Raw genomic sequence first — 19153 nt, forward strand, 5'->3', positions numbered from 1 at the left:
TCCCCCTGCTCTGCCAGCACACTGAGGGCTCTGGGAGAGAGGAAAGTCCCGCCCCGCCCCGCCCGGGGTTGGGTGAGCCCTAATATCATCTCAGTGTGCTCACCAGGGAGCGTCCGTCTGCCGCCACATTCATCACACTGCGTAAGCGGAATGGGAGCCTACAGACCGAGGGCCTTGCCTGCGTCCCGCTGCTGTGTGCCAGCGCTCGGCAGCGTCTAGTGCACAGCAGAGCTCAGCGAAAGAGTAAGTGTGGCCTCGCTGCTCTCCTCCGGAGGTGGTGGGGTCCTTGGGGGAAGTGGCCGTGGCCGACGCCTCTAGCTCAGGCACCAGGCCTGGAGCCTGGCCCGTGGCAGGTATGAGACAGCCATTTGTTAGATGGGTGAATGAATGACCACCACATCTCAGTGTCCTCTGCTGGGCTCTCGTTCTGTCTCAGACTCTAAATTAGGAAATGTAAGGTTTGTCCTCAGTCCTCCTTTTTTTGTTCTATCTGTCAGTGATTTTGTCCAAAATGAGGGTTTCGGTGAAAGCAACAGTAGTGAAAATAATCACAATGATAAATTCTTTGAAACAGTAAAAATAAAGCATCAACTCTGTGCCAGACACAAGCTAAGCACTGTGTGTGTGTGTGTGTGTGTGTGTACATTGATCCCATTCCCAAAGTCTAAAACCACATTTCCAACGGATTTGCTTTATTCCAGTGTCTGGTCAAACATCAACTTCCTCAGCGAGGCCTCCCTGAGCCACTCTCTCTAGAACAGAACCCCCTCTCGCTCCCTGTCCTTCTCCTGGCTTTATCTTCTTCACAGTGTTGAGCCCCATGTGACAATCTGTTCACTTCTGTTTGTTCTAAGGACAGGCTCGTAGTGTGTGTGCTTCCCCTCCTGCATCCCCAGCCCCTAGCACAGAGCCTGGCACATAGTAAACCCTCAATACTTATTTATTAAATGAATAAACAAACGGAACAAAGAATTGTTAAAAATTAAAATTTTTTAAAAAAAATTAAAATTAACAAAACATTTTTTTTTAAATTAAAAGTTCCCCTTGGTTCCCACTCACTTTGCTCTTACCCCCAACTTTCCTACCTGTGGCATCTTTCCCCAGACAGTCAGTCTCAAGGCCAAGGCGGCATCTCTACGAGCTCCTTACCTCTGGTCACCCACATCTACTCAGGGCAAGTTCTATAGGCTTAACCTCCGCAAAGGCTCTCTCCCTTCCCATTTTCCCTGCTATTCCACTGCGGTGACTACATCTCACCACTTCTTGGCTTCAGTAGCAAAGCCTGATTCTTCATCGTGGAGATAATAACGGCTATCACTTATTGGGCACCAAGCATTTCACACGTGATTTACACAGGTGTTGCATCATCCTTCTGATAACCAGCAGGGCGAGGGGCTACTTTCTCAGAGAAGAAACAGAGGTTTTGCTGGATTCAGCAACTCATCTCAAGTTACTCAGCCAATAAGGGCAGAGTCAAGCCTGGCTCATTCAGAGTGCGTGTAGCTGCCTCACGTCCAGGGCCTCCGGATCCCCCGCCCCATCCCCACGGCAGGCAGATTGCTTTTCTTAAGTGTCATGCTTCTCTGCTCAGAAACAGGCTGGCTGTGGGATTACACACACGCTCCTCGGGCTGGCATTCGAGATCTTTCAACAGCCTCAGCTCCTGGCTTTCCCTTTCAAGTGATTTCAGCTCGTCTCCACTGGGGAGCAGAGTATCACCCAGACAAACCACCTGCTCCCCCCTCCGCAGTGCCTTTGTTCCACCTGTTCCTTCCACGTGCAACTCCTAACCTGTTCCCTCCTGTCAACTGTTACCCCTCTTCTAGGACCCCTCCTCAAAGATTGCCACCACACGCCGCCGAGAGCCTTCCCGGTTCTTCCCCAACCGCAGACGATCTCTCTCCACAGCACTTTGTATCACTTATTCCACAAACATTTACCGAATGCTTTCAAGGTGCCAGACAGTGTGTGCTTGACATTAAATATCAATATATATCCTAACACCATTTTTACGGGAACGCTAAGCTTCAAAGTGCAAATATAACTTGCCAAAGTTCTCTGCCAGAATTCAAATCTAGATCCTCCCAATGTTAACCCCTGTTCTGTCTGCTCCATCCCCAAACTTCCCTCAGGACAAATGGCTCGAGTCCCCATTTCCACTCAGCGCTACAGGCCTCTCCTTCCACCAAACTCCCTGTCAGCGCTCTGCTGCTGGACGACACGTGCCAGGGGGACCCCAGTTCTCCCCTCCTTACCCGGATTTCCCTGCTCTCCCGGTAAATATCCTTCTCTTCCATCTTCTCAAACAGGAGAACTCTCCCCGGCCCAGCGGCACAGGCGAATCCCTTTGAATAGGCTGCAATGGCGAACACCTGGGGCATGGCCAGCTGGCTGTTGTTACTGGCCATCATGACCTGCTCATAGGAAGGGACCGGGGAACTGATTGTTGGAAATTCGATCAGGCTAGAAAAAGAAATCAGCATGTAAAGTTTACAGGCAATCCCAAGGAGAGGAGTTCAGCTAGGGATGAGAATGAAGGGCTGTCGTTGGGTGCGGGAGAAATCGCCCATTGCAATTCTGTTCCCCAGGCCCAAACACCACCCTTTGGCCTGCTATACAAAGTCCAGAGAAAGACTGGAAGGTTATACATTTATTTGGTAGTCTCACCACCCTGTGTGGTCGCCATTATTGTTGTGGTTGTTGCTAGCATTATTATCCCTCTTTTGTTTAGGAAAAAGTGGCTCAGAGAGTTTTCTAGGATCACACGACTAGTAAGTGGAAGGCCTGAGATTTGAATCTTGCCTCCCTCCCTTCCTCCCTTCCTTTCTTCCCTCCTTTCTTCCACATAACAAATATTTATTGGAATTATACTGTGTCAACAGTATACTTTACCATTGTGAAACAATGGTAAGTAAGACTGACACAGTTCCTGTCCCTTGAAGCTTAGAGTCTAGGGGCAAGTGCTAAGGACCATTAGGTGGCAGCTGGGTGGGATGGAAGCAGCACTTTCTGAGGACAGTTAAGGAGAGGTGCACCCATCTGAGATGAGAAGCTGAGAACTCCCAGCTGGTCTGAAGAACAAACAGGAGTATGTGGGTATGTGAGTGTGTCCAGAGGAGTGGGGTAGGTGGACCCACACATGACCAAACTCAGAAGTAAGAGTGCGCAAGATGTGTGTGGTAGACAGAGGCAGAAGCTGATGCTCCAGATGGAAAGAAGGGTCAGAGCAGCAGGGATGGGTGGGCCAGGTTCAGGAGTCTGGGTTTTATTCTATTTTGTTTCAAGTTTATTTATTTATTTTTGAGAGAGACAGAGACAGAGACAGAGCACATGAGCTGAGGACGGGCAGAGAGAGGAGGAGAGAGAGAATCCTAAGCACGAACTCACGAACCATGAGATCATGACCTGAGCCGAAACCAAGAGTTGGACACTTAACCAACTGAGCCACCCAGGTGCCCCTGGGTTTTATTCTTAGAGCACTGGACTCATTGCATGATTAGGAACACGGCAAACTGGAGGACAGAGGGACTTACTAGGAAGCTCTTAAGAGAATCGTGAGAGAAAAAGGAGGTGTCATGGGTGTGGGGGATGGTGAGAAATGACAGACTGAAAGTTACCGAGGAAGAAGAATCTACAAAATGCCATGTGTTGAGGGCTCAGGCTCCAGAGCCAGGCAGACAGGGCTATGATCTTGGGTGAGTCACTTAACCTATTTGAGCCTCAGTGTCCTGTTCTATAAAATGGGCATGATAATATGTACTATATGGGGTAAGACTCAAGTAAGAATACACATAAAGTGCTTGAAGCAGAGTCTAGTGATACAACGGTATATTTCAATACGTGTGAGAGATGACCATTATTGCCTGAAGTAGAGGTAAAATTGACCTGAGCCCCCACTTTACCTCATATTCTTTTGTCATATTTACACCAATAACACTTCCCTGAGCTTCTTTGTTGGTCTGCTGGCTGCTTCCAAACTGCAAAGTCTTTGAGGACACATGTCCCCAGCATCTAGCAAGGTGCCCTGCACACGGCAAGAGCTCGGTGGCCATTTATGTAATTGAATCAATAAATTAGGCAGCCATTAGAAAATACATTTTAAAAGATCTGGAGTTTTGAAGACTAGTCGTGCTAAAAGGCTTATAAAATGCACGTAAACAAAAGAATTGTTGTAGGCTGTGGTCACAACTGTCCAATTTGTGCTCGAATATAGATGAACATGCGAAAGGCAGAGGGAAAATGAAAAGAGTTGACTTGAAGGTGGAGGGGTTCTGAGTGACTTTTAAAGAATCCTGTTTTTGGCACAACGCTATTGGTATGATGAACATATTTTCACAAGAGCACCAGCCCAGAGGGGCACCATTACCTCTCCGATTCCCGGATCACCTCCAGGTTCCTGGTCTCGCTGGTGGGCTCCTTGACCATTATACTGGTCTCCCAGCGTTGATCTCCAGATTCAAAGAGGAAGAGCCTGCCTGTATCCGTGCCGACAATGATCTTGTCTTCAGACACCCACGTGTGGGCTAGATAGTTTTGGGGTTCTCCCCTCTGAAAATTGGTTTGCTTCAGGGTGCCCTCGGCAAAGCGGAGAAGCTTAAACATCCCATTGCCAGTGACACAGACCTGAGTGTTATCCTGGGGATTGAAGCTCACCTGCAAAATGCAAAAGGATAAAAGAAAACTACTTATAAAACTAATCTTGGTGGAATTACTTCTCATTTTACTAATGAATACTTGTTTCAGGTAGCTCAGAGTATCCTTTATTTTTTTTTTTTTTCAACGTTTATTTATTTTTGGGACAGAGAGAGACAGAGCATGAACGGGGGAGGGGCAGAGAGAGAAGGAGACACAGAATCGGAAACAGGTTCCAGGCTCTGAGCCATCAGCCCAGAGCCTGACGCGGGGCTCGAACTCACAGACCGCGAGATCGTGACCTGGCTGAAGTCGGACGCTTAACCGACTGCGCCACCCAGGCGCCCCTCAGAGTATCCTTTAAACATCACTAGGGCATGATAAATTTTGATACCACATTTGATAAGAGCACAGATTCACTGTATTTGTGGGGCCCATGCATCTTAAACCAGGAAACCTACAAAAATCATTTTACAAAGGCCAAAAAGAGGATAAGCGGTTCTTGACAACAGCTAAACTCTGGGCCAACAAAGTGACATGAAGACTCAGCTGGAAACGCAGAAAAAGGAGGATCTGGTGGGTCCGGGGGAAAGGGAGTCTCCTACCAACTGGGAGGTACAATAAGGGCAGTCAACTCACACCCCTACTAGATGGTGAGCAACTGACGGGCTATAACACCTGCATCTCTGTATTCCCGATGCGGGGTTCATAGTGGGCATCCAGCTGAATCTGTTAGGGAGGATGTGTGTACTCTGCTCTGAATAGGGATGCTGGACTCGGCCTCACGAAGGCCAAGACAAAATAATCTTCCGGCTCTCTCTGCCTCTGGTCTGATTCTGCAATCACCAAGCAACCTCTGATTACTAATTTCACCTCCCCACTTCTCTATTACTAGGGAGGAAATATACCAGATAAATAATGTGAGTGTTCTCGTAGTCACATGCTGGGTTATTCACTGGCCTCTGGTGAGAATAAGGGAGTCTGTTCCTGAGACGCTGGCTACCTAATATCTCTGAACATGAGCAGAGCTGAGTTCCTGAACTTGTAAAGCTGAGTACCAGATCCCAGACTGGGGTGACCACACCAAGGTAAAACCTCCCTGGGACCCACTGCCTGAGCAGTCAACCAGCCTCCTCATGGGTCCTCTTCATTTTGCCCCCAAACAACAATGGAAAATTCTGTTCCCCACGTAACTGCGATTTTGTTGACACGTTCCTCAAGATCAACCACTTCATGTTACGTTCCTGAAATCTACCCACTGCCCAGCAATGCTGTTAGGAAGAAGACAGGACCAGCAAGACAAAGTGAGTTATCAATTCATCGGCTGGGCCTGTGAAAGCAGTTCTGGGCCAGGGTAAAGAAGAGGGGTACTGGAGTCTGAGACTCCTGACCCTGCCACTCACTACCTGTGTGATACTTGGGTGGGTGACTCAACCTCTTGGAGCCTCAGTTGTCTCATCTATAAAACAAGGATAATAATTATGCAGACCATATATGGTTGTTGAGAGATTAATTTAAAAATGCATATTACGAGGGGCGCCTGGGTGGCTCAGTCGGTTAAGCATCCAGCTCTTGGTTTGGGCTCACGTTATGATCCCACAGTTTATGATTTCGAGCCCCGCAACAGGCTCTGCACTATCCGTTTGGAGATTCTCTCTCTCTCTCTCTCTCTCTCTCTGCCCCTTCCCCACTCATGCTGTCTCTCAAAACAAATAAACTTGAAAAAAAAAAAAGGAACTTTTCAAAAAAAAAAAATTCATGTTAAGAAACTGGCAGTGTTGCTGGCACACAGAAAGCATTCAATAAAAGACGGCTCTTACTAGTTTTAAAACTTGCACGATACTTGTTATGTTGGGAGGTACCTGGTAGACAGCATTGTTCTGAGAGTCGGTTCTAATAATAGCCATTACTTTCTGTTTTTCCCACAGCCAATAGACAAGGTTTGACTCCGGAGGTGATGTCTGAGTCAACAGGTATTTGGAGTCTGGAGAAAAAGCCATGCTAATAAATCTCTGAACGGGGAAGTCAAAATTATTAAGGATTTTGCGCTTCCGGCAAGGGATGGATGACAGTTCGTAAATGGTGATGACGGGTTTTTCTTGCACGATCTCGGAGATGGCGAGGTATCGCCGATTGGGACTGATGGACAAGGCCAGCATGCCCTGACTCTTGTCTGAGCCTGCGAACAGAGGTAAAGGGGGATAATGAGGGCAGATCATGCTTTCACCGTGACTCGACATGTACCGGGCACAGTGGTGGCAAGGTTGACACATGGGAGAAAAGGCACAGAAACAGGTAACTGTCAATCCCTGCAGTCCCTTGGCCCTGCCATATCCGGGGTATTAGGAAAATGGCTAGGACGGGTACCTCGCAGAGGCTGAGGTAGGAGGAGAAAAGGAACGATGCCAGAGGGAGGACAGGTGGGATAGAGTGCAGGGTGGGGCAGGTGGCAGGAAGAGCAGAGGTGTGCATGTGAAAAAGGGTACAGTGTGGCTGGGGCATCACACATGAGCCCGGGGAAACCACACGTGGGTGTAGACGGGTGGAAGAGGGTGGGCCTCCATGCCCCGAGCAGCCAGCAGGCAGCGCCCCTCTATTTTCAAGGCTGAGACACCAACTGCTGGGGGCCCCAGGCTGTCTCACAGTTAGGTCATCTGTGTGAATCTGGCCAGTCTGCTGGACTGGCTTTACAGTAAAGCTTGTGTTCTCTCGAAAACCAGAGACGGATGCATTCTACCCCGACTTTTCCTGGAATGTGTCAGTGGTACCTGGAGATAGAGCAGTCATCTTGCAACCGTGAGGTAACAAGCACGAGAATAAAAGTTGTGGTCTAGAAAGCAAAGGCTGAGGCAAAGATGAAGGGACAAGAACTTTATTTGGGAGAAGAAATCAGGCCCACATTATGATTTTCGTGGGTCCCTTCTTCCATTAACAGTAAAAATTAATAAAGTGGTTTAAAAAATAAGCTGGTAAAAATTGTATCTTACGACTGCATTAGTAAAGAATATAATCCAGACTGGACTTAGTATTATTATACTCATTTTCTTGGGTCTCTAAAAGTATCATGGGCCCTGGGCTCTGTGCCTACTGTGCCTTGTGCAAAAGTCCGCCCTGATTCAAGCCCAGGGCAGGGACAGTGAGCAAGGCAGCGGAGAAGTGCTAGAAAGTGATGCCCTGGGCCCTGTGCTGTGTTTCCCAGCAAGCTGAAGGGAGTCTGTCCAGCAGCAGGACCTCTCTGGAAGGGCTTCAGAAGTGACCGTGCCTTGGAAAAGACCCTAGGTTTGGGGTCGCTGGAGACCTTGCATGAGAGTTTGGAGTTTATCACAGGGGCAAATGAAAAGCCACAGAGGAATTTTTGGAAGGGTCAGACGCATGTTGTAGAAAAATCCCTCTGGCAACTGTGTGGAAGACAGACCTTGAGGGAAGGAAACCAGTGGGCAGATAATTTCAAAAACAGGATGGCAGTGACAGGCGGTATGAAGGCTGGGATGGGGAGATGAGAGAGATGCCAAGTAGGACCCAGTGGCTGCCTGGGTGAGGCAGGGGAAGGAGAGAAACAAGCAATGATTGACGTCTGGTGACTGGGAGTAGGGGTGACAGCTGGGAAGGAACATAGGCCGAGGGAGTTAGGGGTCATGACGAAGAGTATGTCCATTGTTTTTTATGGAAAACAGCCCATCCAAAGATTTTATTTTTACTCATGTTTATTTGGTTCTAGTTTTTTCTGATTTCATTTTTTTTTTTTTTTTTTTTTTTACACTAAAGTCTTTACTTCATCTCGGGGCATGAAGTAAGGACTTAGATTGATTCCTGTTTCCCAAATACCTAACTAGTTGTCCCAGCACAGATTCCTCCTAATGCTACCTTTATGATATATTCAATTCATTTACATATCTACATATATATAACTGGGTTTTGGGGATATTTATACCAGCACTACATTATTTTTGTAATTGTAGCTTTATCATGCATTTGACAATCTGGCGAGGTAGGGTCTTAAGGAAGAGAGGGAAGAAAAGGAAATGACAAATTCAGTTCTGGATATATTGTGTGTGAGGTGCATACTGTGGGACATTTAGGTAGAGAGATTTAGTGGACAACTGGATATGATTCTAAGGCTCGGAGGAGAGGATGGGACTGAAAATGCAGACGTGAGGTAAGAGTCACCGTGGGAAGTTGAAACTGGGGGCATAGATGAGATTGCCTGGGGGAGGCAAAGGAAAACTTCTCCCTCTTTCCTTTTGTGCTTTCGTGCCTGGGCTGTAGCTGGCATAGCATCTATCCTGGTCATTTCCAAGTCCTGCTCCTTTGAAAACACACCTGTCTCCATGGCAATACTGAGAGCTTCTAGAGACCACAGGCCGTGGTTTTCTTTATCCATTCATTCATGCAATCCACTCATTCAATCACCAGTGACTGGCACCAAATGGGTGCTTAATATATGTTGGCTGATTGCAGAGCTTGTAAAATGCCTTTGCACACCTAGTTGATGACGGCCACCTCCTTGAAACAAGTTCACCTCGTGCATGAGTCTCCTCCTATCTTTTGGTTCTTTTTTTTTTATTATTTTTTTTAATCTTTATTTATTTTTGAAAGAGAGAGACAGAGTGTGAGCAGGGAAGGAGCAGAGAGAGAGGGAGACACAGAGTCCGAAGCAGGCTCCAGGCTCTGAGCTGTCAGCACAGAGCCTGACGCGGGACTTGAACTCACGAACCGTGAGATCATGACCTGAGCCGAAGTTGGACAATTAACCAACTGAGCCACCCAGGCACCCCATACTGTAGCAGGATTCTTGCACAGAGAGTCGCGACACCGAGGCTTCTCTTTCCATAAGGAAAAAACAAAAATCTTTCCATAAGGAAAATTACCCGGTAATTTTAGTCCTGGCCATGTGCCCTGGAGAACCCACACAAGTGGATGAGCGTACATACATGCAAGAAACTTTACAGCAGGATGCTTTGTAAAGCAAAAAACTGTTGTTTCCCAAATGTCCATCCACACTAGAATGGATAAATATATTTGGGGCATTCCATTCATATGATGGAACACCATATAGCAATAAAATGACTCAGTTAATATATATTAAGACGTATGAGTCTCAAAAGCATGATGTCAAACAAAAGAAGGTCTTGGCATATGTATAACCATGATTAAACTTATAAAACTTGGTAAATAGCAAAAACAAAGATCTATTTTCTATAAGGCCACACATATACATGGTAAAAGTATATAAAGAAATAAGGGAGTAATTACAATATCCAGGATGGGGTGTGAGTATGCGTGGTGAGAACAAAATCAGGGAGAAACACTGGAGCTGGCAATGTTCTATTTCCTACCCTGCGTGGTGTGTTCATGGACCTTCACTTTATTATAGTTCTTTAGATATTAGATATATGCAGTGCAGCAAAATATACACGATTTTGTAGGCATGTGTCAAGATCAAACATTTTGAATGCAATAAAGACTGGAAAAAGAGTGACTGAGTTGTGGAAATCAGGTATAACATTAACAGGACCAGTGTGAACAAACACAAATGTAACATTATACAAACGGTTATTTGTGATTTGCGATTAAACCTCCAGGGCCTTCATCATACACGGTTCCAAAACGTGATGTAATGAAGGTACCGAACTCTGGAAAGCTGTGCTAAACAACTCAAAAAGTGGCCCTGGAGATGACAAATACAATGATATTGCAGAGGCATGAAAAGAGACTCTAAAATAAATTTTTTTCCATTAAATCAGTGGGGAAAAAAGTACTTTTAAATTAACATCATTTTACATGTGATTTTAACGATGTATGTGTGGTTACTCTGTTAATGCAGGTGGACGTGTACTCCTTCTACCTTTATAAAACTATACGTATATTTAAGTTGGCCAAAATACTTAACTTTCTATAGTCTTGTCGGGATTATGGGGTTATATTTGGCACGGTCAAACGCATGCGTAGGGATGGAAAGGTTTTTTTACCTGGAATGAATTTTTGCCACTTCTGATCCACATTGTACTTCACACAGTGATTTCCTGAAGGAAATATAATGATTTGTTCATCGAAGAAAAAGATATTGTTGGCCACGTGGGATCGAAGACCAAAAACATGCAGCGACTGAGCCACCACGGTCGACATGGTACCCGGCAAAGAGTTTGCTGAACAAGGAGCGCAGCGGTGAGCTTGGAGGCGCGCGTCGCCCCGCCCTGCCCCGCCCCGCCCCGCCCCGCCCCGAGCACGCCCCTGGCCCCGCCCCCGGAGCCTTCCTCCGTTTCCGCCCCCCCCCCCGCCCCCAGCGGCCCCCACACCCCCTTCCGCCGCGGCAGCTGTTTCTCCCCTTTCCTTCGCTCCCTCGAGGCTTCTTGCTTCTCCAGAGGACCCCCAACTACGCGCTCACACCTTTGGCGTCTTCTCTTTGGGTCACCAGACCACGCGTGTATCCAGGAGTAGAACCCCTATGGGTCCCGAGCAACCCGGCTCTTTCGGACGCCGGAGCGGTTCCTATAGCAACGGCAAACCGGAAGTGTGGGTATGCGGCCGGAAGCGGAAGTCCCGGTGGGAAAGTTCTGCCGAGGCACCCGGCAGTCGGCGTTGGTGGGGCTCGGGTCCACGTGGGGCCGCGGCGTGCGAGCAGGGGGCGGGGGGCAGGCAGCAGCAGCGAGAGGCGCCCCTTTCCGGCCGCGCGGGCCTCAGGCCACCCGGCTCCCTCCACTAGAGCGGACGTGCACGTTCGCTGCGACATGGACACCCCTCCGCTGTCAGGTTCGGACTCGGATTCTGATGATTCTCTGGTCACCGACAGGGAGGTAGGTGTCGGCCGGGCTCGCGGGGCTGGGCGCGGGAGAGGGTCCTCATTCCCCCGGTGCTGACTGCCGATTGTACCCTGCAGTTGCAGGATGCGTTTTCCAGAGGGCTCCTGAAGCCAGGCCTCAATGTGGTGTTAGAGGGGCCGAAGAAAGCTGTGAACGACGTGGTGAGCTCGGGCGCCTGGTCGGGGGGGTCCTAGGACACGGGATGCTCCCAAGGCACAGTTGTGCTTGGCGGACTGAGTTCTTGGCCCAGGGAAGACGCAGCCTGGGCATTGTCAGGAGGTCCGGATGTTGGGGTTTATTTAGTGCTTTGTCCGTTGGCCTGTGTCCTTCATACAGGCTCAGTGTCTGATGAATTTCCTAGAGTGGCCTGAAGCAGTGTTTGGCTGAATTCAAGCGGGATCTGGAATGGGTTGAAAGGCTTGATGTGACCCTGGGTCCCGTGCCGGAAATCAGTGGACCTCAGTCAACCCCTGAGAACAAGGATCAGAAAGCCTTTGATCCGGAAGATGACTTCCAGCGGGAGATGAGTTTGTATGTTTGTTTTCAAGTGTGGGAGAAGGTGGGGGTGGCCCTGTTCGAGAAAGGGGGGAGGTGGGAGAAGCAGTGAGCCTGCAGTCCTCAGAAATTGTCATAAGCCTGAGAGTGAGTAGGAAGGCTTCTTTTTTTACTAAAAAGCTCTAGAAGATTGTTCCTGGTTGAGAAAAGAGCCCTTTGGTCCACCGGTTATAATCCAAAGTCTAATTTATTTTATTTTTAAATTTTATTTTGAGGTATTCAGTTTTAAAGTTTTTTGTGTGTTTTGAGTTAAACAGAAACTTGCCTCAGAAGGTTCTTACATGACCTTTTTTAAGGACTACATAAGAATTCATGATTGGTATTAGTTTTCTTTTTTTTTAATGTTTTTATTTATTTTTGAGACAGAGAGAGACAGAGCATGAGCAGGGGAGGGGCAGAGAGAGGGGGAGACGCAGAATCCCAAGCGGGCACCAGGCCCTGAGCACAGAGCCCGATGCAGGGCTCAAACTCACAGAGTGTGAGATCATGACCTGAGCTGAAGTCGGACGCTCAACTGACTGAGCCACCCAGGTGCCCCAGTTGGTATTAGTTTTTAAGTTAAGGGGTACTTTTAGTGTGGTCACTGTCTTAAACTAATTTATTTTTAGCAGAACTCCCCTTCCTCTTTAAAGAGTATACAGTTAAATCTCTCCTAGATACCAAGTTAATGAAGCTTTATTACATTTTCATTAGTGTGTGTGTGTTCTTGCTGGTGGAGGTCAGATGTTGAGCATTTTTCTGCCCCTGGATAACTCCAAGGTCATCCTCGATGGATAAGGCAAGCGAGAGGGAGTGGAAGGTCTCTCTCCCTTCGCTTATTTCACATTTTGTCGTACATCCTCAGCTACCGGCAAGCCCAGGCCGCTGTGCTTTCCATATTACCCCGGCTCCATCAGCTCAAAGTCCCTACCAAGAGGCCCACTGACTATTTTGCAGAGATGGCCAAGTCTGATCAGCAGATGCAGAAGGTAAGAAACAAAGGTTTTCTCTGGAAAGCCAAGGTTTTATACTTAAGTGTAGTCAGCTGGCTTATCTCCTGTAATTTAAAACAGACTAAGCCCACAGTGTTGCTGGGTGGTTCAGTGGGTTAAGTGTCTGACTCTTGATTTCGGCTCAGGTCATGATCTCACAGTTCTGAGTTTAAGCCCTGGGTTGACTGCTTGGGATTCTCTCTCTCCCTCCCTCTCTTGGAGATTCTCTTCCCCTCTCTCTCAAAATAAATAAATGAGCTTTAGAAGAAAATAAAAAGAACTAAGCCCAATAATAGGGAATTGGTTGTCAGAGGACAATTATCGTCTTGATTGCCTACTTCAGACTCATGCCAGTCACCACCAGTTAGATAAATAGGATGATTTTTTCCTAGTTTAAGCATTTAAGGGGAGGAGAAGTACTGTAAGAACTGTGGTCCCGAGATCAAGATGGCCTTTTGCATTTCTTAGCTGGCGTGGTCATGGCATGGCATATAGAGAAAACACACTTCTTGTCCAGCCATTGCCAAGGGGCGGTGCTCTAACTTGTAAACAATTATTTTTCTCTGGGCATCAGTTTTCTGTAAGATGAGGGATTAACATATAGCTCAGATGTAGTATAATTTAGGGTTACATAGAACTTGATCCTCATTTAACTCTGGGAGGAAGAGAATTGTCAAAATTTAATCCCAAGATATATTCCGATAGTCCTATTGGGTCTCCAGCTGGATTTTAGGGAGCTCTTGTTTCAGTGGTACTTGGGGAAGCTAATCTAGAGACGAGCTCGGACACCCCTCTGTACACTCACACTGACACGTGCTTACCCCTTGACTGAAATCTGTGTGTCTGATGGAAAAGGCTAGGTACCTGGTACCTGCTTGAGTTTTTAATGTGCATGTGGTGTATCGGAGAAGGGGACTGAGGCTGCATGCTGGTTTGACCTTAGTCTGCAGACAGTTGGGTTGGGGAAAAGTTGGTTTCTCCTGGGAGAATGGCAAGCAGGCAGTTTTGCGTAGCGGAACAAACAGCACACTGGGACAGCACACTGGGAGTGGGGAGGTCACTTTTCAGGTCCACCATGGATACTTTTGGTATCTTGGACAAAGTGCTCAACCTCTGGGCCTCTTGTCCTCATGTATGAAACAGGACTTACAAGATTCCTTTGAGCTCCAGTTTGCAGAACCGGGAAGATGTGCTCCCTGCTCCAGCACACCCTACGTGGTGGTCAGCCCAGATTCACTTAACATGAGCTGACAATATTTTGTGTTTCAGATTCGGCAGAAGCTGCAGGCTAAACAGGCCGCCATGGAAAAGTCTGAAAAGGCTAAGCAACTGCGAGCGCTTAGGAAATACGGGAAGAAGGTAAGAAGGAAGATGTGGGCGCACGGGATGAGGCCGAGTGTTTGTCAGGCTGGGGTGACTGGGTCAGGTCTGCTTCCGTGCCCTGTGTGTGCTCTGTCTTGTGTTTATTATCTCACCGTGGGGAGTATGTGCTCGTATCCACGAGCACAATCTTCCCTTGACACCAGGGTCTCACCAGGGGTAGCATGGTAACTGTAGGCGATTCATTCATTCCACTGGGCCCCATTTGCTCATCTGTACAGTGAAGAGGGGAGTCCAGATCAGTGGAGTCCCAACCTGACCACAGCAAAATCACCTGGGGAGGTTTTTCAAAACAGATTTCTGGGCTTCAGAATGTCTGGGAATCCGGGTGTTTTTTCTTCCCTTCCCCGTCACGCCCCAGCTTCTCAGATGATTCTGAAATGCATCCTGCTTTGAGAATCACTGGCCTAGATGATGTGAAGTCCTTGAAAGAACCATATTATTGTGATCCAACTGAGAGGGAAAAATGGCACCCGTGTGCTTGAACTATGAATGTCTGAGTTCTAACATGAAAAAAACCTCAGGTTAAAAAAGGGCAGGCATACCATGAAACTCTTTGGTTTTTCTTTGTTATTTCGTGGTTATTTAGGAAACATGATGACAGGAATTGAAGTCAGGGTTGTGGGAAGAAGGGAGTGTGAGGAGGGTCAGCAGAAGTGTTCGGACCTTGTCCGCGTTTTGGACATAAACGCTTGTGATCGGGGTGCCGAGCTGCTGTCCACATTGGGAGTCACTTCACTGCCAGATCCTCAGCAGAGTTAAGAGTAGATGAGTGTCCTGTCCTGTGCGGAAGGGCAGCTGCGTATTTATTGGATTGATCTGGTGGTCGATGGCCGAGGCCAGCTCAAAGACATGGGCATTTGGTGTAACAATCTAATTTGTCAGAGCCAAAGAAAACGTCACTGGGGCCTGTTAGCTCACTGTTGCTAACTTGAAGAAACCTCATAGCAGCGATTCTCAACTGGGGATAATTTTGCTTACCAGGCAACATCTGACAACATCTGGAGACATTTTTAGTGTCACATCTCCATGGGGAGTGTGCTACTGGCATCTAGTGGGCGGAGGGCAGGGAGGCTGCTAAAGATCCCACAGTGCGCTGGGCAGGCTGTCCACCCCCCAACACGGAGTGATTCCTGTTCGAGCTATCAGTAGTATGGAGATTGAGAAACCCTGCCTTTGAGTATTGGCATCTTCTTTTGTCCTTACAGCCTTTTTTATGTTTTTTGGGAGATTGTTTCTGTTGGTACTTTCATGCCTCATAACGGAGTGGGTTTGACACTTAATCTGCTCACATATAACGAACGGAGAGAATTGGGTGTAGACCTAGACGTGATTTGCCGTGATTTTGTAGGCAGGATGGTGGAATGGGGTAAGAGTGCAGACTGCCTGGGTGTGAATTCAGCTGCGTACTTTCCCACTGTGTGACTCGGGCAAGCTGCTTAACTTCTCTGTGCTTCAGTTTCAGGGGTGATAGGGATTTCTACTTCACTGGGTGGTTGAGAAGATAAAGTAAGAATATGCTTAGAGCCTTAGCATAGTTCTGGCACACGTAAATGTGCGGTGGTGGTGTTAGCACATCGTTGTTACCGAAAGCATGTAGGCTCTTACAGTGATGGTCTGGAGTGGGTATGACGGCCCTGTGTTCATGTCCAGGTGCAAACAGAGGTTCTTCAGAAGAGGCAGCGAGAGAAAACACATATGATGAACGCCATTAAGAAATATCAGAAAGGTCAGTATATCTCTGTCCTAAGGATATAGGGAGCAGGGGTAGCTGCTAATTTGAACACATACTGCTCTGGAGCCTTGATTGATTTGCAGCCACAGGGCCTAAGGTTTGGGGACGGTGTGGGGAACAAGATGTATCTCTTAAAGTTAATTTAGCAAGTAACAACCTTCTTTCGAAGCTCAAGCTCTTCTTAAAATGAACGTGTCAGTGCTGATCAAAGTACCTCTTCCCTCCCAGGCTTTTCTGATAAACTGGATTTCCTTGAGGGGGATCAGAAAGCTGCTGCACGGAAAACAAAGGAAGGAGCCAAAGGCCAACAGATGAAGAAGGGGTATGAAGGATTTTTGTTTGGTTTTGTGATGGGTGCTGGGCAAGTGAGTCACGGGCACGGCAGCGAGTTCCACAGGAGTGGCCTCGAGTTGAGAGAGCACAGTGCTGCCTGTGGCCGGGGCTTACCGGCCCATGTGATGGGTCCTTTTAGCCGTATCAGTCTTGGGAGATTAAAGTAGGGTGGTTTAGGGGGCACCTGGCTGGCACAGTCAGTAGAGCATCGGACTCTTGACCTGGGGGTCATGAGTTCAAGCCCCACATTGGGTGTAGAGCTTGCTTTAAAAAATTAATTAACTAAAAACCAAAAAAACTAAAGTAGGGTGATTTAAGGATTTGGTACATTTTAAGTGGATGCTCAGTAAAAGTTGCTCACGGCATAGACCGAAGGTTCAGGTCCAGAGCCTGCCACTTTGGGCAGCTTTGAGCAAGTTTTACTTGACCTTTCTGAATATTTGTTTCCTCATCTATGAAAATGAGAAAATTGTATGCACCTCATACCATTTTGCAGATTAAAAGGGTTAATGGCAAAGATTATTATTTTCTTCTTAGTTCACCTTTATGCATCCCTAGACCCCAGGCCTGGGGGAAATGATAATTTCTGTAGAATATATGAATGCTATGATCAAGGCATTTGAGGGAGTAGTGTGGAAGCACATTTTAGAAATAGCTGACCTGGTCTGGTGATGAGGGCGTGAGGATGGCTCCCTGGAGGAGGGTGCCACCTGAGCTTAGTCTGAAGGATGAGTAAGAACCAGGAAAATAGGAGAGACACTGGTTTTGGCAAGAAGGAAGAACACGAGAGAGTGAAAGCATAGAGGTGAGAACAGCAGTTTGTGTATGAGGGAAGAGCAGGCATTTGGTGCCACTGGGAGTGCGGTGTGGGGCAAGGAGGGGTGAAATGTAGCTGGAGGGGGCCCTGGGCCAAGTCACAGAGACAGTGTTTGCCTTGTTGAGAAACTTGGGTTTTATCCAGTAGGCACTGGGGAGACATTGAGGGCTTTACTCAAAATCATGAGTAGGTCATATTCATGTTTTTGAAAAATTAAGTGTATTCGTATAAAGGATGGACTTGAGGGGGGCAGGATAATTGATTAGGGGGCTATTACAAAAGTCCAGAGAGCAATGATAATGACCCAAAAGGGGTAACGGGGGCAGAGAAGAGAAAACCGATTGAAGAAATATTCAAGAAGTTAAACTAGCAGCACTCAGTAATTGTGTTGGGTGTAGAGAGTGAACGAAGGAATGAATAATCAAGGCTGGCTCCCAGGTTTCTAGCCTGGTGGCTGAAAAGATGTAGTTCCACCAGCCTCAAGTCACGCTTTTTTTTTTTTTTTTTTTTTTAAGTAGGCTCCACACCCAACGTGGGGCTGGAACGAATAACCCAGAGATGAAGGCTCGCATGCTTTACTGACTGAGCCAACCAGGTGCCCCACCAAGTCATTGCCTACATACAGGAGGTGAAACCAGTCTAGGAAGGGAGATGGCATGTGATTTTGGGATATGTTGAATTTGAGATTTCCTGCAGGAGGACAAGTTTTAAAATTTACTATATTTGAATGTTAATTGCATGTACTATCCTTGAAGGGAATAGAAACAACTGAGGATGATCTAGCAAAAATTAGTTAAAATAGAAAACTCTTCAGAGAGAAGAGGTGAGCCACAAAATGTATGTGAAACCCTTCCTAGTTCTTGCTTTGTTTTCTTGCTCTAATGGTTAACACCATAAGTAGATGAGCTTGCCTGCGGGATTTTTAGAGTAAGAATGTAGGGCCAATGATAAGATTCTGGGTAACAGTAGTATCTAAGAGATTTTGCTTAGACAGGAAACTAGGGGTAGTCGTAGGCCGTAAGACTCATCAGGATTTGCAGTGCTGTGGGTGACCTGTAAGCTGGCATTTTTCCAGGCCCAATGCTAAGCGACGCTATAAAAACCAGAAGTTTGGTTTTGGTGGAAAGAAGAAAGGCTCCAAGTGGAACACTCGTGAGAGCTACGATGATGTATCCAGCTTCCGGGCCAAGACAGCTCATGGCAAGGGCCTGAAGAGGCCTGGAAAGAAAGGATCAAATGTAAGTGAGCCAAGGGGTCACATGAGGGGCTGGATCACCTCCTCTCCCATCCCACACCTACCCGCTCCCTTCCTTTCCCTGGGGCAGAAGATCAAGCTGCTGTGTGACCACATGCGGTATTTTCTTGTTCCATAGAAGAGACCTGGAAAACGAACAAGAGAGAAAATGAAGAGCAGAACACGCTAAGCAGCATCTTTGTATATGAGGAACCAAGAGAAAGGGATGCAGACTTGGGATTTCACAATACAGTTGGATCATCTTTTGGTTTCTTTTTGTAAAAAATTCTTTCATAAACTAAAAAATTTTCAAAGAAACACATCCTCTTGGTTAAAAACTCAGGACTAAAGGATTGAGAAGTTACTTTTATGTATTAAGATTGCTGTTTATTGATGATAATTTAGACTCTGAGCCCAAATTGCCTTCCTTTTATGATAATTGGAGATTTAATGTATACCTTCCTCATCCTTCCAGGTAATTGTATCATGGATTTAGATAAATCAAGAATCAGTGTTTATACATTATCATTGTTAAAATACCAATCACTGTCAAACTAGTTGTACTCTGATAAAATTTCCTTTGTGATACAGCTTTTGGGTTTTCCTTGAGTTGATTATCACCCGTATTTTCCTGTGTGCCTAATTTTCCTTGTATATCTTTATTTTTCCTTAGATCTATGTCATTTTAACCAGCTT

The 19153-nt window shown here is 46.9% G+C and overlaps 2 protein-coding genes across 2 annotated transcripts in view; one reads left to right on the forward strand and one right to left on the reverse strand.

Moving 5' to 3' along the window:
* Nucleotides 1-10758, reverse strand: part of CFAP57 (cilia and flagella associated protein 57) — a 69846-nt gene extending 59088 nt beyond the window's left edge. Inside the window, exons 1-4 of the mRNA XM_047085240.1 lie at nt 10602-10758; nt 6495-6811; nt 4367-4653; nt 2256-2463 (exon numbers count right to left, since the gene is read on the reverse strand). Coding sequence (XP_046941196.1) covers nt 2256-2463; nt 4367-4653; nt 6495-6811; nt 10602-10758 — 969 coding nt within the window. The remainder of the gene's footprint in view (nt 1-2255; nt 2464-4366; nt 4654-6494; nt 6812-10601) is intronic.
* A 460-nt stretch (nt 10759-11218) lies between these two features.
* On the forward strand, nt 11219-19047 carry EBNA1BP2 (EBNA1 binding protein 2). The gene is made up of 9 exons (XM_047085241.1): nt 11219-11426; nt 11510-11593; nt 11794-11963; nt 12832-12955; nt 14228-14317; nt 15992-16067; nt 16302-16395; nt 18299-18461; nt 18597-19047. The coding sequence occupies exons 1-9, from the start codon at nt 11361-11363 to the stop codon at nt 18645-18647; spliced, it is 918 nt and encodes a 305-aa protein (XP_046941197.1). The 5' UTR covers nt 11219-11360; the 3' UTR covers nt 18648-19047.
* The last annotated feature ends 106 nt before the right edge of the window (nt 19048-19153 follow it).

Source organism: Lynx rufus, unplaced genomic scaffold, assembly GCF_022079265.1.
Source record: "Lynx rufus isolate CCGP_SWC_20201006 ecotype Redwood Valley unplaced genomic scaffold, mLynRuf1.p SCAF_2, whole genome shotgun sequence".
In the NCBI taxonomy this organism is placed as follows: Eukaryota; Metazoa; Chordata; class Mammalia; order Carnivora; family Felidae; genus Lynx; species Lynx rufus.